A 19222-nucleotide genomic window follows, 5' to 3' on the forward strand; every position below is an offset into this window, starting at 1 on the left:
CTCGTAAACTCTGCGGTCGGATTCTGAACCGACCGGTCACGCTTGTACGGTGATAGTTGCGGTTCTAGATCTCACTCACAGAGCCGATTTAAAGAGGAGAGAATAAAACCAAAAACAAAATAAAAGAATCCCCAAAACAAACAGATCTTTATCACTGCGGTGAGATGCGAGTATTGCTCTCTTATCACCCCGAAACTCGGTCGGCGAGACGAGGCTCCGCCACCGTGGTTTTGGTCTTTGAAATGATAAAATCACAACCTCCACATCCACTAGCAGCGACGGATCTAATGCAAACAGTTACAGCAGGAAATACACAATATAACGGGACTCCGTGGTCCGCGATGCTTGCGCAATAACACGTTATAACACGACAGTAACTTAACGTAACAAGATGCAGGAATAACAACGACATAACGAATAGGCTAAATGAAGCTAATGCTAAGCTAAGCTAGGCCCAGATACCAGTAACTCTTACTTGTAGAAGCTTCGTTCGGTAGGGTACGTTTCCCGTGGTGGGGATCACTCGGTCCTCGAGTAGCCGCTGGCTCTCGGTGGCGCGGCCTCGGGGCTGGCTGGCGCAGACTCGGCCTCCTCGCTGCAGAGAGGGGCTTTTTAACTTCGGCTGAGGGACGAGGTTTGGATCGTCCTTCCCGGAAATCTTCGGCGAGGAACGATTGTTACCTTCTGATAGGATTTGATGAGGCCGCGGTTCCTCGTGGATCTTCTTGTCCCCTGGACGAGTCCGGAGTGAAGAGGCCTTGTGGACCTCCTGACACCAGCGCGTGTCCGGGGTGAAGAGAGCCTTGTGGATCTCCTTACACCAGCGGTGTCTGGACGGAAGAGAAAGAATTCTAGCTGTGCTCAGGCTTATAAACCAGGTGGCACAACCAGTGGGGGGCCCTTTCTTGGCCAATGAGGGACCAGCATCAGGTTTCTGCTGTGCTGGGAGGTGTAGTCATTCATCTTGGAGTTTTCCATCAGACGTTGTATGACAGGAAGGAGCATGGGTGCTTCTAGACTAGGGCCAGATCCCAACATCATTTTACCCTAAATTCATGTGAATGTTACAATCTGTATTCTCTGCGTCAGCTCTTTTGTCACTGAGACGAGACTGACTTAGTTATTTGGAGATATAGACGGGTTTGGTCACCACTGGGGTCGGCCTCGTGGGGGATAGTTGTTGTAAAACCAAAAACATTAATCAAAACAAAAACTGTTCAGGGAAAAAAAGACCAAAATGCAAAATATTACTGCTGAAGTATATTTCTCTTCATGTTTTTGTTGTTGTTTATTTACACATGTTACTCACCACTGTTAATCATTAGTCTGTTTCACAGGTGCTTTGACTGATTGTGATAGGGATCCAGCTCTATTCATTACTGCACCTCAAGAGATGGAAGCACTCACTGGATCTTGTTTGCAAATCCCATGTAACTTCAGAGATAAATCAGAGGAGAAATTCAACAGCACAAGAAAAACCTTCGGAGTGTGGATTAAAAATGACCATAACTTTGGCCCAAATCCAAATAATGTGATTTTCAACAGTAACAGGGAGGATAACATCTATCCAATGAATCTAACTGGAGACCTGAGTCAGAAAAACTGCACCACTTTATTTTCCAGTTTAATCACATCATACACAGACACGTACTACTTCAGGATTGAGAACCGACCATTTCTGGCAACAGCTGAATGTGATCCTCTTCAAATAACAGTTCGAGGTAAGAGAGTTTTGGTTTTTATCAGTCAGTCTATGATGTTATTGTTTAGAATAAAAAGTGATATCAGTTGAAGCTAACCTTCAATGTGAATGTAAATATCTGCTACAGAGACCAACCAGAGAATGAAATGTTTACACTTCATGGATCAATAGAATATTTTTTGTGGAATTGTTTTTTGTGCTCTACTATTAATAGTCCCATGATGAAGCTGCCTGTTCATGCAGACCTTTGCATTTAATGCTTGAAAAAGGGGAAGTCTCATGAGTTCAGTATTTTATAGAAAATCTACATTAATTAGTGCAAGTTTACATTTCATGTTACCCCTACAGAGGGTCACAAGATAAATCTGAGGGGTCGTGAGATGATTAAACCAGTCACATGTGGTGTTATTCTTCATTCTGTAATGTCTTTGTTACTGGCATCAAACAGGAGGAAACAGCATTTGTTGGGGACTATTTTCAGCGGCGGATTAATCCACATTTGGCGACTCCTCTGGTTGTATAGAAGTCTATGAGAAAATGACTCTACTTCTCTCTTGATTTATTACCTCAGTAAACATTGTAAACATGAGTTTATGGTCTCAATCTCTAGTTTCAAGTCTTCTTCAATACAGCATGATGTTCATTTAGTACATTATGGTCCATTTAGAGTCAAACAGACCATAAAGCAGGGGATGCTTTAGGGCGGGGCTACACGGTGATTGACAGGTCTCTACCAGAGACGTATACGGCGTCTCTACGTCACTCCTCCTCAGTCCAGATATGGTCACTTCCTGTTCACTGGTTGCAAGAAAACCAAGATAGCGACGGCCAAATCGCTTCGAAACATCAGTCCACAAACCAACGGGTGACGTCACGACGACTACGTCCACTTCTTACATACAGTCTTTGAGAAATACATCAGATCACCCCCGTTTTAATGCATTGCACTGCTGATTAATAACTGTGTGTGTGTGTGTGTGTGTGTGTGTGTGTGTGTGTGTGTGTGTGTGTGTGTGTGTGTGTGTGTTTTAGGGAGCAGCTCAGTGCATAGTCAGCATACGGGGGTCGGGGAGTTGTTGGGAAACACACGGTTCTGGCACGGAAAGGACTACTGCAACTTTGTGTACAAGGACTGGATTCAGCTGGAGAAACCGTTCGATGGTGAGAACACCGTCACGCTCACAGTTTACGGAGAGAAGAGGAGGGAAGAGAGAGAGATTTATTCCACTCACCCGTCCTCCTCCTCACATTCCCGTTGTAGATTTCATAGACAGACACACGACTCCCAGAATGCCCTGGCACGACATCTCCTCAGTGGTTCACGGGAAAGCAGCTCGGGACGTGGCCAGACACTTCATCCAGCGGTGGAACTTCACTAAGGTCAGAGGTCCTGCTGCTGTTGTCTCGTCACCCTGATTCTATCCTAAATGAATAAAAGTATTTATAATAATCTGTTTTCATGAGACATTAGTGTCACAGTTGTTACTTTTTGTGTACTGCCCTTTCTTTCTGAAGGAGAAAGCTGGTATCTAGCACCAGACTATAGCGTTCAATTAAACTGATATTGATTCTTTTAGGTGTCTAAAATACGTCCACAGCAGAACATTGATTACTCCGACCCTTTAAATAATCTCCTTCTGGACAGAAGTGATGAAATTAAATATGTGGAAGAAGCAGAATATACCTGGAATAAAGTATAGAGTGTTTTATTTTCTCTGATGTGACTCTGCAGCCGACCACGTCGCTGTCTCCAGTAAATTTGTGACCCGTGTTTTGATTTTTCCTCTGTTTGTCTTCCAGCTCGTGAAGCCAAAGTACCGCTCCCTGTCGTACCCGTACCTGCTGCCCAAGTCTCACACCACGGCCAGAGAGCAGCGGTACCAAGTCCCCAACTGCATCCAAACCAAAGTGCAGGTCGGTGCTTGTTGCTTTTATTTTAACACGGCTGACTTTAAGACGCCCCTTTACATCCTGCAGCTCATCCTCACTGTGGGTTCAGCTCTGACCTGCACTGGAAGAGGGTTTTTAAGTGTGCAGTGTAAATCTGGTGTCCCACAATGCAATGCACCAAGGAAACAAAGCTTTTCACGGCTGGAAAAAAAAATGAAAACAGATTTGGCGAGATGAGTTCAGGAGGTTCCCAGAAAACCAAAAAAAGTGGTTCAACACTTTGCATTCCTCTTGTTTAGTTTCATTTTCAGAGACATGTTGTCTCGTCACCTTTTTATGAATTAATTTCTGTTTATTTGCACTTTAGAAAGTAGAAATCGTAAACAAGTTGGAACATTGTGTAGCAGAGGTTGTAGATATCAAAAGTCATATTTGAAAAAACAAAACAATAAAGAGACAAACGACAGATTTATAAAAATGTTCAAATGACAGAAGTTTAAGATTACAAGTTGAGATACAAGAAAATGTGTGAAGTGATATAAACAGCTGCTACTTTAAGTTATTTTCAGATGTTTTTGGTACAAAAATCATAAAATAAACTCAAAGTACATGAAGTACAGATTAAGTATATTATATATATTAGTGGACGAATGGTAGTTGTTGTGTACTCTCACGTGTCTCAAGACTCAAACACAAACATCCAACTTTCCTCTTTGCAAAGTTTTTGTTTTCACGTTTGTCTTCCTGTCGTCCCTCCCTCCATTTTTCTGGAATAATTCACGTTAGAATATTCTAACCAGCAGCAGAAGTAAAGTGAAGGTCTCAGTGAAGGATCTAGTCTCAAAAATCATAAGACGATTATTTATCACTTGCAAGTGTCACGAAAATGTCTTTATTCAAACTGCAAAACATGTATTCATGTTTGAACCGTTCAAAATACTGATTAACTAACAGTATAAATGTCTTTTTTAATCGTTCAAAAATAGCCAAAAAATACACATTACCAGTTACATTAATGAACACATTTCACATTTGAGCCAAGTCGTAATATTTGCCTCCTCAAAGTCACCAGACTCCATTGACGGAAAACGTCATCTTACCTCCATGATCGTCGTGAAACAATCTTTTCAAACAAACTTCGACAAACAAAACAAACCTCACAATTACTTTGTGAGTCTTTCCACTGTTCCAACAATCACCAGCTGTGGTTCAGTCAGAATATATCATAAATTCAGAGTTAGATGTGAAAAGAAACGGACGTTATTCCCTCCTCAAAGCCAACAGACTCCATTGACAGAAACAGTGATATTGTCGAGTTTTCCCGTGTTTAAAAAACCTCCATATATGCTCTAATAATTTGTTGGAAAAACAGCATTAGATGGTGTTTGTTCACCACCTGAGGAATGTTCCAGTGTTACCTTTGTGACCCAGCCTCACTAACACTGTTTGAACATAGTTATTAATTATAATAATGAATCTGTTGAGCTATCGATCCTCCATCGTCCTCTGGTGTTCTTATCTTTGTGAGTCATTCGGCGGTGAGATATCATCCTTCTCTTTCTCCGTGTCATTTCAAACGTTTTCAGGGAGGGTAAAAAGTACCGAGTGTACGTGGTGACGCCTCTGCTGCCGGGCTTCGAGGAGACATCAACAACGGAGGAGGCAGCGCCATCCAGGCCGTCATGCACTTCAACTACAGGTGTGTGTGTGTGTGTGTGTGTGTGTGTGTGTGTGTGTGTGTGTATGTGTGTGTGTGTGTGTGTGTGTTTGTGAGAGACAATAAAGCTGCCTTTAACCCACCTTCTGTTTGAGTTTGTCTCATGCTGGTCTGCTGGTTTTCTAAACATGTTTGTGTTTTTGAACTAGAACTGAACCTTTAAAGGTTCCACATAACCTAAAGCAGAACTGCGGTTCCCAAACTTCCCTTCTGACCCTTTAAATGAAGAAATGTCTGAACTGTACCGTAATGAGATATGGTGTGAAATATGTGTCGGGTAACAGATGTTTCTTTCACACAGATAACTGTAGAGCGCAGCTACAAATAACAGAAACTAAAATATAATTCAGTGTAAATAAAACTACATCATTAAAGATTAGAGTTACCACAAGGAACTTTCATTTTGTGTCTGAAACAACAATTTAATAATAGAATTCTGTAATCGTTTCTGTTATTTTGTCCAGCTCCTGTCTACAGTGACATAAAGATAAACATAACTATTAAATATAAAGGACATCATTCACTTCCATGCCCTTGATATGAAAGTGAAGACCCATTTATTAAGTATTTAACAGATCTCTTTAATTATTTTTTTTATATACATTTCTTTGGACTATTTAATTTCCTGTATTTTACTAGTATGAACGTCAGCATGTAGTCTGAGCTCAGGCGCTGCAGCGCCCCCTGCTGGCCGATTCTGGGATCGCACTCATTTTGTGGTTCTGCAGGTTCTGCCAACATCAACGACCGGAGCATGCTGGGAAAGAGGGACAGCGAGGTGGTGGTGATCGTGGAGGACTCGGAGACGGTTACGGCGGTGATGGACGGGCAGGAGTACCAAGCTGGAAAATACGCTCTGCAGCTCCGCCTCGAGTGCTTCAAGTACTGACACATTATATGAACTATTTATTCAACCAGAGCTTCTTTACAGGCTGTAAAGACATTTAAACATGAAATAAGAGAAAGTTAGGAGTGAGAGAAAACTTATTCTGACACTTTTTAAATTAAGATAACTTATTACACTATAACAATATTTGTTTCATGTATTTTTTGTTCTTTGTCCAGGGGGGCCCCTGACATGTTGGGCCCCTGGGCCTGTGCCCAATATGCCCGTTCAGTAATCCGTCACGCAACCGTCTCTAAATTTGAGGTTTCAAAGGGGACATATCATGAAAAATGAATGAACTCACATACATTTGGCTATCTGGAGTTCTTACCAACCCACAAACTGTGAAATAAGACGACCCAGTCAGTTTTTTTGTGCGCTACCTTGATCAGAAAACATTAGAATAAACCTCCCCATAAGAGTATCCCCATATGAGCTTCAGAACCACATTTGCAGAGGATCGCCATCATTTTCTAACAAGCCAATCAGAGCAGACTGGGCTCATTTAAAGAGACAGGCGCTAAAACGGAGCGTTTCAGACAGACGCTGAATACTGATGTATTCAGACAAGACTGTGTGAGAAAAATAGTTTTTTAAATGTAAATCTAATTTATTTATTTATTAGAGTTTTTTGTACTTCTGTTAAATTTCCTCATCACGTCTTCTTCTCGTTGCCAAATATCTCCGCTCGCAATATCCTGCAATGTTTCAGCATTTCCTCTTTTCTGGTGCCGTCAGCGTTTCTTCAAGTTTCTCCTTACCCGCCTCCTCACCTCTCCGTCTCTCTCTCTCTCTCTCTCTCTCTCTCTCTCTCTCTCTCTCTCTCTCTCTCTCTCTCTCTCTCTCAGGATGATTTTGGGCGCCAACACGGATCCCTCCATCGACGTGTCGGATCCCGTCAGTGACCAGTTCTAAAAGGAGGTCTGGATGACGACCTGCGCTCGAAACGCCACCATCTACCAGAAGGTGAGTCCGACACGACGGCTCCGTATCGTGTTTACAAATAGGATTTCAAATCATGAAATGTCAGTTGTATTTAAAATAGTCTTGATTGAGCAGATCATTTGTCATTAAAACACTTTTGTTTGTAATAAATTTATTCAGGACCAGTTCTGGACACCAACCCCTGGTTCTCTCTCTGACTCCGTCCTGTTTTCTTTTGTTTTTTCTCTCTTCAGGTCTTCCGAAGTCTTCCGCCCAGCGACGTCCGTAGCATCCTGGAGCTGGAGGGCTACCTCGCCAAGCCGGGCCTGGACAAGGAGGACCCGGCCCGGGCTCACGAGGAGCTGAAGAAGATCCGCGGCTTCCTGGTCCAGTTCCCTCTTCAGTTCCTGTGCGAGCAGAACCTGCTTCCCCCCATGGGCTGCAAGGAGGCCATGGTGCCCATGGAGGTCTGGACCTGAGACCGAGAGGGACTCGCCAGTGCATTCATGTGTTCACGCACAACATCAGGAAGGCTTTCAGGTTAATGAGACCCACTCTGGTGCCATTTTGGAGGTCATAGTGGCTGAAAACAGCCTTTTTGTGTTTTTAATAAACTGACAGCTGTATCTGATGACATGTTAGCGTTGCACTACAGTGGTTCCCCTCTGCAAACATAATTGAATAATATTTTCTAACCAGTTTGTTTGTGCTGTAAAAATCCTTGACCTTGGTGCAGTCTGTCTGTGCTGCAACGCTCCTCAACATGAGCCACAAAAAGTAAAAGTTAGAGTTAAACGGAGAGTTTCTTTGGAGATAAAAACCTGGTGTTTGGATATAATTGATAAACGTCTGATCTACTTACTTTTATCTTTGTTGTAGTATGAAAGTGATCACAAACATCTGATGTAATGGATCGTTGCAGTTGTGTCTCCATCATTGGTTCTTTCGGTTGTGATAATAATAATAGTGGAAACAAACGTGAGCAAACCGATTGTAAACAAATGCATGTGGACGAGAAAAACATAGTTTAAATGATTCGAAACGTCCTTCACAGTTGACAGACGGTCTTTGTGGTTCAACTGACCTGCTGTTCTTACCGTAGTGTAGGCTTTCTTCGCTTTATTATCAATATTTAAACTTTCAATTTGACCGTGAAAAAAGTTGTTTTAGATAATCTGGAATAATTCAATATAATTCATCATCTGTCAATTGAATCACATCCTGATACATAATAACCCCGTCTATATTGATAAGAATGAGCACATACTCCCTTCATTTAATGAGAAAGTACTCCGTATATATGAGACATGGTTTTGTAAACTTATTCGTGAATTGAATACAATTTATTTATTTTCAGAAAACTTTCTATATCCTAAAATATATCATTATCAAGATATTTCAGGTGATTAAACACTAAAGAGAACATCATTTTAAACATAACATTCCCTTTCTGCCGATAGATCCCCTTTAATGCGACGCGCTGGCCCTTTAAGGTAACCTGTGTGGTCACAGCTGCTGATCCTAGAGAAGATGGGTTTTAGCTGCAAAATGACCTCCAAAAATGGCGTCAGCTGTGGTTGTGAACAAAGCCTTTTGTACCAGCGGTGCCAGCGGATGCACGTGATTGCCGTTCTGTTTTTTTACTGCATAACTCTCAGATTCATGCATGATAAGTTTATTACAATGCTGCGTTTCATTAATGTCAGCAAGCAGGAATTCTTTAGCAACAGCCAAGTTTATACAAACAGGCAACATTAGTTTGTTGGGCAACGATTGAGCGGATGCAAGTTCCTTCAGCACCTTTGTTTCTGCTGCCACCAAGTGGCCAAAATAATCTATTATTGCAGCGTTAAGATATTTATTAGTGCAGTTTTAAGGTTTTTGTAGTCTTAAAGATATACTTGAAGTTTAAGTTTATTAATAAAATTAGAAACGATGGTCTGCAGCCTTCACGCTGTTAAACTCAACGTCAGGTCGTCACAATTTTGAGAAAAAGTCTCCGATTTTCCGACGTTTCTGGAACGCAGCATCAATGTCCCTCCGTGTCTTCCTCGTTGGTCTGTGAGTGATCTGCATGACGCTGTTTTGTGCTATAAATTTGACCAAAAAAAAGACGATACCCGTAGCTGACAGCATGACAGCTGCTCATTGCCATTAAACATTAAACAGATGAAAGCATGAAGCTGAACTGGTTGCCTTTTTAAAAGCCATGGACGTTATTGATGCTAAACGTTGTGCCTGTGTGTCGTCCGGATGCACCTGAAACTTCTCTTCTGTTGTTATTGATGGATGCTCTTCTTTTTAATCGTCCTCTCTACCTGCCTGTGTTTCTACGTCCTGCTTTTTAAGCTTTAAAAATCAGGAATATCTAAAGCTAACCCCCCCCCGAAACATTTTACCAGGTAAAGTCATCTGAACAGGCAAAGAAAAGGTTTGCTGTTGTGTGCAATGTCAGACTGTTTAAATCTAAAACATAAAGTATATTGACAGACAAAAACTGAATTCACCCTTCAGAAATGGGATTATGTCATCAGCAAAGAAGTTGATTTTTGATGGAAATGTTTTCTGTGCATCCGGAATAACTGACTTTAAACCCAGAAATGTTTATGTCATTTCTGAGTTATCAGGAACACAAACATATTGTGTACATGGAGTCACAACAGGTGTAAATGAGTATTGAAACCTTCAGCGGTCGCCTCATTTTCCTCACACCTGACGTCTAGAGGTTCAGAAACACGTCCCGTTTCTTTTCTCTATCCAGCTTTTAATCACCGTGTCTCTATGAAAATGCACTTTTTTGCACAGACTGTTTTCTTGTGGCGACCTCTTAAAAGATCTGCATGTCATTTGTCGCTTTTTGTGAAATGATGGAATAAATAAATGATGTAATAATAAGTCATTAAAATGTGGTCTTCTATCGGAATGAGCCATTTACACTCATCGTATGAAGCTGTGTTCATCAAGTCTTTTGCTAATAGCAGGTATAAAATACTGTGTTCTTACAGTTTAGCACAAGTACATTGGTTATGTCAGTGGTGGTAGAACTAAAAATCATAATAAATGTGATAAACCTCATGACAAACTGAAGAACCACATCACCGCTGTCTGTGATTCGATGGAAACAACTGCTCAATCTGTTGGCAGTATTTCTAGACTCAGTATAATTGAATAAAACTACTTTCAGGTCAAATAAATACATTATTCACTATTTCACCACCAGGTTATTCCCGCCAGCATTTACTTTGCAACGGCGTCTAGACTTTAATGTTGGAAAAACTACATTTTACTAGATCTGAGTTATTTTACTTAGAAACTCGTTTGTAAGCAGTTGTTGAAGAATGTTGATTAAAGGAACTGATCCATTAAAATTCAATTTACAGAAAATAATGAAAGGTATTAGATAAAAATATAAGAATCTAACAGCCAACTGAATTCCTCTTTACAATGTTTTTAAGGCCAGTGTGTAGAATTTTGGTGGATTGTAATAAAATATTCAGAACTATGTTTTCATTAGTGTATAATCACCTGAAACTAAGAATCATTGTGTTTTTATTAACTTAGAATGAGCTGTTTATATCTACATAGCGAGCAGGTCTTCTTACAGGAGTCCGCCATGTTACTACGGCAGCCCAGAACGGACAAACCAAACACTGGTTAGAGAGAGACTTTCATGTTTTTACGTTACCTGAAGGCCACCGTAGTTCTCCACACGCTTGTGAAACAGCGGTAACGAGAGCTACAGAGGGTGAAATTGTGGTATCACCAGCCGCCGTCTGGCTTTCTTTGCTCCTAAAGAAGTGATGCCACGGGTTTTCATTCTGCTCACGTTAAGGACTCTTGTAAAGGGAGGAGTGGAGCAGAGGGGTATTCAGTTGGTTGCAATCTACAACCTCACCACTAGATGACACCAAATACTACACAAAGTCCTTTGAACATTCGGCTTATTTTATTCATGACACAGATCGTAAAAAATAAAAATAAACATTTATCAAAACAATAAGGGTTGTAGAAAGGAATCTGAAAAAGAATCAACGGTATTGAAATATTTGTATTTTATTTATTTGGATATTTTCTCCTGATTGTCCTTATTGTGAGGCAGCAGCTCGAACCACTGAACCCAACAACATCCTGTATTATGGCTGCAGCTGTCGATTACTTTAGATTATTTTCCATCGATAAATCGAGCAGTCGGATTAGAAATAATTACTTTAATAAGGTATACATACATCCGTGCTATTTTTGTAGACTTGTTGACAATAAACACACTAATATATTAAAATATTTCATGAAATACTACACTGACTTTTATATTAAATACTATACTATGACTTTCATATTACATTTATATGAAACAGTATACTGTTATGACTCCCAGAACGCCTTGCTTTTACAGCATTATACAGTATTAGCACAATACAGTAGGTAAATGTTAGAATTTCACTGTGAATTTACATCAAAGTGTTACAATGCAGAGTGTTGAGAAACGTTCTATAGATTATTAAATCAATGCTGTGATTGTTTGAGAGAAAGCCAACAGGAAAGATTCTATGGGTTCTATTGCGGAAAGGTATTTAGTCTTCAAAGGCCGTCATGGAACCTTGTGAGAGAAACAGATAGAAAACGAGACTTTGACTCATTCAGAGTGGACATGTTTTAGTTAATGATTCATATTAGCTCCACATTAAACCTGGGGCAGGGAAGAGGAAACAATATGTTGTGTGTATTATTCATGTATATTTTATTATACTGAGATGCAATACAAATATCTTTAAAATGTATGCTACTCACCTTCTATTGTTCTTTGTTTTAGTGAAGTGGCAAAAATATATTAATTATATTAGTGTTTACACAGCATTAACCCCTGTGTGACTCTATATAACAACTTTTATAATGTCTGAGACATATGAGCCTTATGTCAGTGAGTATGTAGTTATGCATAAAGTAGAATTAGTGAACTGGTACATTATAAGTAAGATAAGTTTCAACTCAACACATTTGACAAACTGTCCAGACTGTGTCTAAAATCTCCCTATTCACTACAAAGTGAATGATATTTACAGTCCGAGTGTTGAGTGCAGCGTGTGTGAGCGCTGCTTGTGATCACCTTGTACCTGCATTATTAGCAAATATCTGACTTCTGTAATTCTATAATATAATATAATGCATTATAAAACATGAAACTGTTCAATCAATAATTGTTTTTCACATTCAATTCAATAAATTTTTGTTATAACCCAAAATCACAAATTACAAATTTGCCTCAGAGGGCTTTACAATCTGTACACATGTAACAGACGGACGGACAGACAGACGGACAGACAGACAGACAGACAGACAGACAGACAGACAGACAGACAGACAGACAGACAGACAGACAGACAGACAGACAGACAGAGAGAGACAGACGGAGAGAGAGACAGACGGAGAGAGAGACAGACAGACAGACAGACAGACAGACAGACAGATGGAGAGAGAGACAGACAGACAGACAGACAGACGGAGAGAGAGACAGACGGAGAGAGAGACATACAGACAGACAGACAGACAGACAGACAGATGGAGAGAGAGACAGACAGACAGACAGACAGACGGAGAGAGAGACAGACAGACAGAGAGCAGACATTACATTACATTACAGTCATTTAGTAGACGCTTTTATCCAAAGCGACTTACAATAAGTGTATTCAACATCGGTTTTCAAGACACCAGAAGTCATAAGTACATCTCCTTTTTCAAACAAGCATCTAAGAGCATGAACCAGAGCAAATGTACAGTGCAGAAACAAACGAATGTAATAATAATAACAAACTAATACGAATACAATAAGTGCTAAGCGGAAGTCTCAGGGTAGTACTTCTTGAAGAGGTGAGTTGTCAGCCTGATGAAAGATGGGCAGCGACTCCGTTACCGGGGCCTAACAGAGGGAGGGACGCGCAGAAGGAGCGACTGACCAACAGCCAATAAGGTCACGCGAGGGCGATCAGCTGACTGAAGCCAGGAGGAGTCAGCTGGATTTAAGCTAATTGTAACTGAGACAGACATGTTATGACTTTTACGGACTATGAAAGAAGATTCAACGGAAGTGCTCGTTCAGTTCGTCACATTGCATCCTGCAGGTATTAAGCTTCCTGGTTGGAGCGTGTGTGGACTCTTTTCCGCGGATCATATTTCCATCGATGGTGTAAATAGTGTAATTCACTTTGCAATTGTTTTAGCTTCTGTAAGATTAAATACTTTTGATCAGAATTTGAACCGGCTGTGTTTTTGGCACGGCTGGATGACGTGCGGCTCTCCCACAGTTTCGAGAGGTTCCTGTCCCTAACATGGGTAGGAGGAGAGGAAGAGTGGTAAAGGACAAAGGAGGAGAGGAAGGAAAGAAGAGGTTCTAATTTATCAGTCTGGATGTTAAAGTCGCCGAGCAGGATGAGTGCTGAGCCATCATCATGGAAGTGTGAGACTAATGTGTCTAGCTCCTCCAGGAACTCACCAAGAGGGCCTGGTGGGCGATACACAACAGCAATGGTGAGTGACAGGGTTAGGGTTAGTTACTTCGTTTGTGTGACGCTCGAGAGCTGACGCTTCCGACCACCAGCAGTGGTTAAGGACAGCTATCTACTGATTGCTACCAGGAGTGCAAGCTCCTCCCTTTGCAATCAGCAGAGCTATTCAGCAGCAGAGACTATGTCACACCTCCTCAGTCAGGCAGAAACTCACAGTCCAATCACAACTGAGGCAGGCCTAAGTACAGCTATAAAGACAACTTAGTTAAAGCAAGAATAAAATACTTCAGATCATCATCTGGGTGAGTCAGAAGTTCAGTTGTTGCTCCAGAAGATGAATACAGTCAGACAGATACAAGACAGAGAGACAGAGAGACAGAGAGAGAGAGACAGAGAGACAGACGGAGAGACAGACGGAGAGAGAGACAGACAGACAGATAGACAGACAGACAGACAGACAGACAGACAGACAGAGAGAGAGATGGGCAACTGTGGCTAAGTGGGTATAGACCAGGGGTCGGCAACCTGCGGCTCTTTAGCCTCTCTGTTGCGGCTCCCTGAGGTCCCCAACTGGCGCACCGGATCCGGACCCAGGAACGAAAAACCGATAGATAATTCGGAATTATACATATTGAGCACCAAGTTGAACCTTTAACCGGCGCCTCTTATTCAGCCGTTACGGCACTTGTTCGGGGGTGCAGGAAACACACCAACCAATGCATTGCAAATCACATCACGTGATGTAGCAATCAAATATGAGTATTCTGACAAGTTTCCTGACTCCAGCGAGGTTTACACACACGTGACACACCGGGCTGAGACGAGGAAATAGAAAGAAGAGCAGGAACATTGTGCTAATTGAAGAAGTCATCTCACATGACTCTCCAAAAAGAGAAACGTGTTCAGAGAGAATATAATTCATAAGCAAGAATGAACAGACTCTTCTATGTTAATTATAGAAAAGGTTGCCGACCCCTGACCTAGGACAATGGGGGTAGGGTAGGATGTGGTGTGACTTTAACTCCACACCACTGTAATTTGGGCATGGATGGGAGGAGGTTGATCGTCAGATACACCTTAGACATACTCGCTGGCTTTCTGAGCGTGATGCGAGTGTTTCTTGACATGGACGCACTGTGCCTGATCTGAGGGGGGGGCTGGCATTTTTTAGACATTGGAGGCAAAGATGTCTTGCCTCCAATCTCCAACTTTACAGTCCTTAGGTCAGGAGTGAGATCCTTCTTCTGCTCTTTAACCTGAGGGGGGGGCTGGCTTTTTTTTAGAATCTCCAACTTTACCGTCCTTAGGACAGGAGTGAGATCCTTCTTCTGCTCTTTAACCTGAGGGGGGGGCTGGCTTTTTTTTAGAATCTCCAACTTTACCGTCCTTAGGACAGGAGTGAGATCATTCTTCTGCTCTTCAACCTGAGGGGGGGGCTGGCTTTTTTTTAGAATCTCCAACTTTACCGTCCTTAGGACAGGAGTGAGATCATTCTTCTGCTCTTCAACCTGAGGGGGGGGCTGGCTTTTTTTTAGAATCTCCAACTTTACCGTCCTTAGGACAGGAGTGAGATCATTCTTCTGCTCTTCAACCTGAGGGGGGGGCTGGCTTTTTTTTAGAATCTCCAACTTTACCGTCCTTAGGACAGGAGTGAGATCATTCTTCTGCTCTTCAACCTGAGGGGGGGGCTGGCTTTTTTTAGAAATTGGAGGCAAAGATTTCTTGCCTCCAATCTCCAACTTTCGCGTCGTTACGTTAGTAACCACTTTTTCCCTCTCCTTTTTAATCTCCGTGTACAATGCCTCGTACATTCTGGAGTTTCCCTTTTCAGCCATTAACTTCTTCCTCAGGTCTCGCTTGTCCCACTCGGACGCTGCCAACTTCAGGATGGCGTATTGCGGCCGCTGTGCCAGCCTGCTCTTCAGCTCTGCTATCTCGGCATTTTTTTGTGCCAGACTTTTTCTGAGCCTGCTTATGGGGTTGGCATCCAGATTGTTTTTCAATCGTTTCCCCCGACGCAGAATCGAAATGTTATTATTCAGTCGTACTCCGAGTTGTTGCTGGAAACTTTTCCATTGATTTTGCTCTAGCACGAGAGAATTTACTTTGTTATTAGTTTGCACAATAACCCCCTCAAGTCTCACAATCTCGGTGTCCTGGAGGCTGAGCTGTTTATTTTGCTGTGCTACAGTTTCCTTGCAGAGCTGAAGTTCTTTTTCCAACTTTTTTTCCAACTTTTCTTTCTCCGCCATGACCGCGTCCAATTTTTTTGTCAAGTCGGCCTTGGACTCTTTCACGGTCTTATATTTGTTGTTTATTTCACACCGCTGCTGCTTCACTTTTTCCAGCTGCTCTTTCACAGAACAGTTGATCTGGTCAGCCTTGTCCAGCGCTTTGTTCTTTTCATCTGCCTCAACTTTCAAGAGTCTGACTTCCTCCTGCAGCTTCTTAGTAGAAACAAGTTGATCCTGAGCCTCCAACAAGTTTATTTGGATCTGATTCCTCTCAGCCTCTTGGCCCTCAGTCTTGCTGATTGCTTTTCGCAACCTGTTCTCCAATTCAGGAATGAGCTCTTGGAGCTCCATGATTTCCTGTTCTTTTAACTGAGCACGCTTGATGTGCTCCTCTATCTTCATTTGCCGATAATTGTTTGAGGTCGTGATTCTGTCAAAGCGACGCCTCATTCCCTCAATGAAGCCACTCTTTTTCTTGGACTCCTTTTTACAGGATTCCAATTCTGCAGTGTCTGTAGCTTCCTTGAGGCTTTGTTCTTCAGCTTTCTTCTTAAATGAGGTAAATTCCTCATTTAAGAGTCTGTATTCTTTCTCCAGAGATTTTATCTTTTTATTTTTCTCCTGAATTCTAGAGTTGAAATCTTTCAAATTTGCTTTCTCCAATGCTTCATACTTCTCTGTGGTTTTAAACCGCTGCACTTCTTCTTCTTGCCTTAGCGATCTTTCCTTCGCGAACATTCTCACATGTTCCTTCAACTCAGCCGCGTGTTTTTGCTGTAAACTTTCTCGATCTTCCTTCAATTGTTTCACCTCCTTCTGGAGTGGAAGGAGGCTATTTAATTCTCTTTTGAGGGACTCGTGTTGTTCAAATAGTCTCTGATGATGGGTCAGTTGAGTTGCAGTTAATTCTGCACTCTGGCCTTTAAATTGGATGACTTTATCGGAAGACATGTTGACTGTTTGACTGTTACTTCAAAATGTGAGAGTTCATCTATCATTCAACATTATATAGCAATGTTTCATCAAAGGCACCTTTGAAACGTGACGTCACAAAGAATCAAACTTGAAAGGAACGTCGGAACGTCCCGCCCACCCTAAACAAACCGCCGCAGCTATGCAACCGTTGCCGTGGCAACGGTGGAACCTACTCACAACAGCTGATCCTCACGTGCAGCGGGAGAGACAGACGTCTGATGTCAAAATGATGTAAATTATTTACCACGAAACCTTTATGAAGGAAAACAACAACAGATACATTTTCTGCAATAATCTGTGTGAAACTGGCTCCTTGATGGGACATTTTCATGTTTTTCTTTTTAAATATAAAACGGAATAATCCTGACCTTTTGTCTGCTGGTGTTTATCAAATGTACTTTTTAAAGATTTTAATAGATATTTGAGAGAAGAGGAAGCAGAATATTTAGCTATTGGGGTAAGTCATTTATTCAATGATGAAATTGTAATAACTCTGATAAAAAATAAAACTGCACTCACTCTGTGTTCTTAAATCATTAGTCTGTTTCACAGGTGCTTTGGCTGATTGTGTTCCGAATCTAAAGCTATTCATTACTGCACCTCAAGAGATGGAAGCACTGACTGGATCTTGTTTGCAAATCCCATGTAACTTCAGTGGTAAACCAGAGGAGGGATTCAACACAAGAACAACCTTCGGAGTGTGGATTAAAAATTATTTTAATTTTCCCCGAAATCCAAATAATGTGATTTTCAACAGTAGCAGGAAGGATAACATCTATCCAATGAATCTAACTGGAGACCTGAGTCAGAAAAACTGCACCACTTTATTTTCCAGTTTAAACACATCATACACAGACAGGTACTACTTCAGGATTGAGAACCGACCATTTCTGGCAACAGCTTCTTGTGATCCTCTTCAAATAACAGTTCGAGGTAAGAGAGTTTTGGTTTTTATCACTCAGTCTATGATGTTATTGTTTAGAATAAAAAGTGATATCAGTTGAAGCTAACCTTCAAACCTTTGCATCTAACGCTTGAAAAAGGGGAAGTCTCATGAGTTCAGTTTTTTTTAGAAAATCTACATTAATTAGTGTAAGTTTACATTTCATGTTACCCCTACAGAGGGTCACAAGATAAATCTGAGGGGTCGTGAGGTGATTAATGGGAGAGGAAAGGAGAAAAAAAGTGATTTCTGTTCACAACTCAGAAACATCAGAAAAATGACAAGAAGCCCCGAACAAACACGTTCTTCTTTTTTTATGAAGGAACAATCCAAAAACTGTTAGTGGAGTAAAAGTACAATATTTTGCTCTCAAATGTAGAAGAGTACTGCTAGCATGGCAGTAGACTCCTGGTCTTGTTGCTGTGTTCTTCAGTGTACAATCTGTATTTGATTTGAAACCACAGATTCTCCTCCAAGCCCCAGGATTGAGATCTCAGGTGATCTGAAGGAGAAGGAGTCTGTCTCTATAAGCTGCTCAGCTTTCACTCCCTGTCCACACTCTCCTCCTAAACTCACCTGGAACCTCCAACAAGACCCTCACATCATGACAGAGGAAAACACAGATCGAACCTTCACAACTAAAATCCAGAAGAACATCACTCTGTCAGACAAACATGATGGATTCATCATCAACTGTTCTGCCAGATATCCTGTGAATGAAGGAAAAGATGTCAAGACATCAGAGGAGACAACGACTCTCAGTGTTTCATGTAAGTGTTTGTTATTGGATCCTGTCAGCACATGATGATTCTTCTCTCTTAAGGATCTCATTCAGGCTCTGATGCTGCTCTCTGACCTCACATCTCCGTCACATTCTCCTCAGACGCTCCCAAGGACACCTCGGCGTCTATCAGTCCACCAGGTTCGGTGTCAGCAGGTAGCTGGGTGAGCCTGACCTGCTCCAGCAGAGCCAATCCTCCCGTCAGCCGCTTCACCTGGTTCAAGATCAGCAAAGATGGACCCGTCAATGTATCTGAAGGAGACTTTTACAGCTTTAATGTCACTGATGGAGGAGTTTATTACTGTGTGGCCACCAATGAGCTTGGTAATCAAACATCATCAGAGATCCTTCTGACTATTAAAGGTAACTATTAAAAGGACTTCGATAATGTCACATGTTCACACTGTCTTCATTTAGTCACTTCTATTTGGTTTTTTTCCATCTTGTCTTGAGGCAAAGTTAACCTTCTAGAATTGGGCTCAGTTCTTGGAGGAATCATTGGGATCATCGTACTCATCTGTCTGGTTGTCTGTGTTTGGTAAGTATCACAAACTAAATCTTCTTCTGGCACTCTGTATATTGAACCCAACCTTTTGTCTTCCAGGCGTTTGAAGTCAACACATCCAACTGCACAACAGAGTCAGGTGAGAACATAAACTCTTTTTAGTTC

The 19222-nt window shown here is 41.6% G+C and overlaps 1 protein-coding gene and 1 pseudogene across 1 annotated transcript; both read left to right on the top strand.

The window, feature by feature from the left end:
• The first annotated feature begins 2670 nt into the window (after positions 1-2670).
• On the top strand, positions 2671-7755 carry LOC142943945 (phospholipase D1-like; annotated as a pseudogene).
• A 9609-nt stretch (positions 7756-17364) lies between these two features.
• Positions 17365-18926, top strand: LOC142943953 (myelin-associated glycoprotein-like; the record flags this gene model as incomplete). The annotated part of the gene is made up of 3 exons (XM_076085521.1): positions 17365-17761; positions 18236-18541; positions 18655-18926. Coding segments are annotated over 3 exons (975 nt in total), but the record flags the coding sequence as incomplete, so codon positions are not given.
• Between the last annotated feature and the right edge of the window lie 296 nt (positions 18927-19222).

Source organism: Anarhichas minor, unplaced genomic scaffold, assembly GCF_050575085.1.
Source record: "Anarhichas minor isolate MPS153535 unplaced genomic scaffold, ASM5057508v1 ptg000161l, whole genome shotgun sequence".
Classification (NCBI taxonomy): domain Eukaryota; kingdom Metazoa; phylum Chordata; class Actinopteri; order Perciformes; family Anarhichadidae; genus Anarhichas; species Anarhichas minor.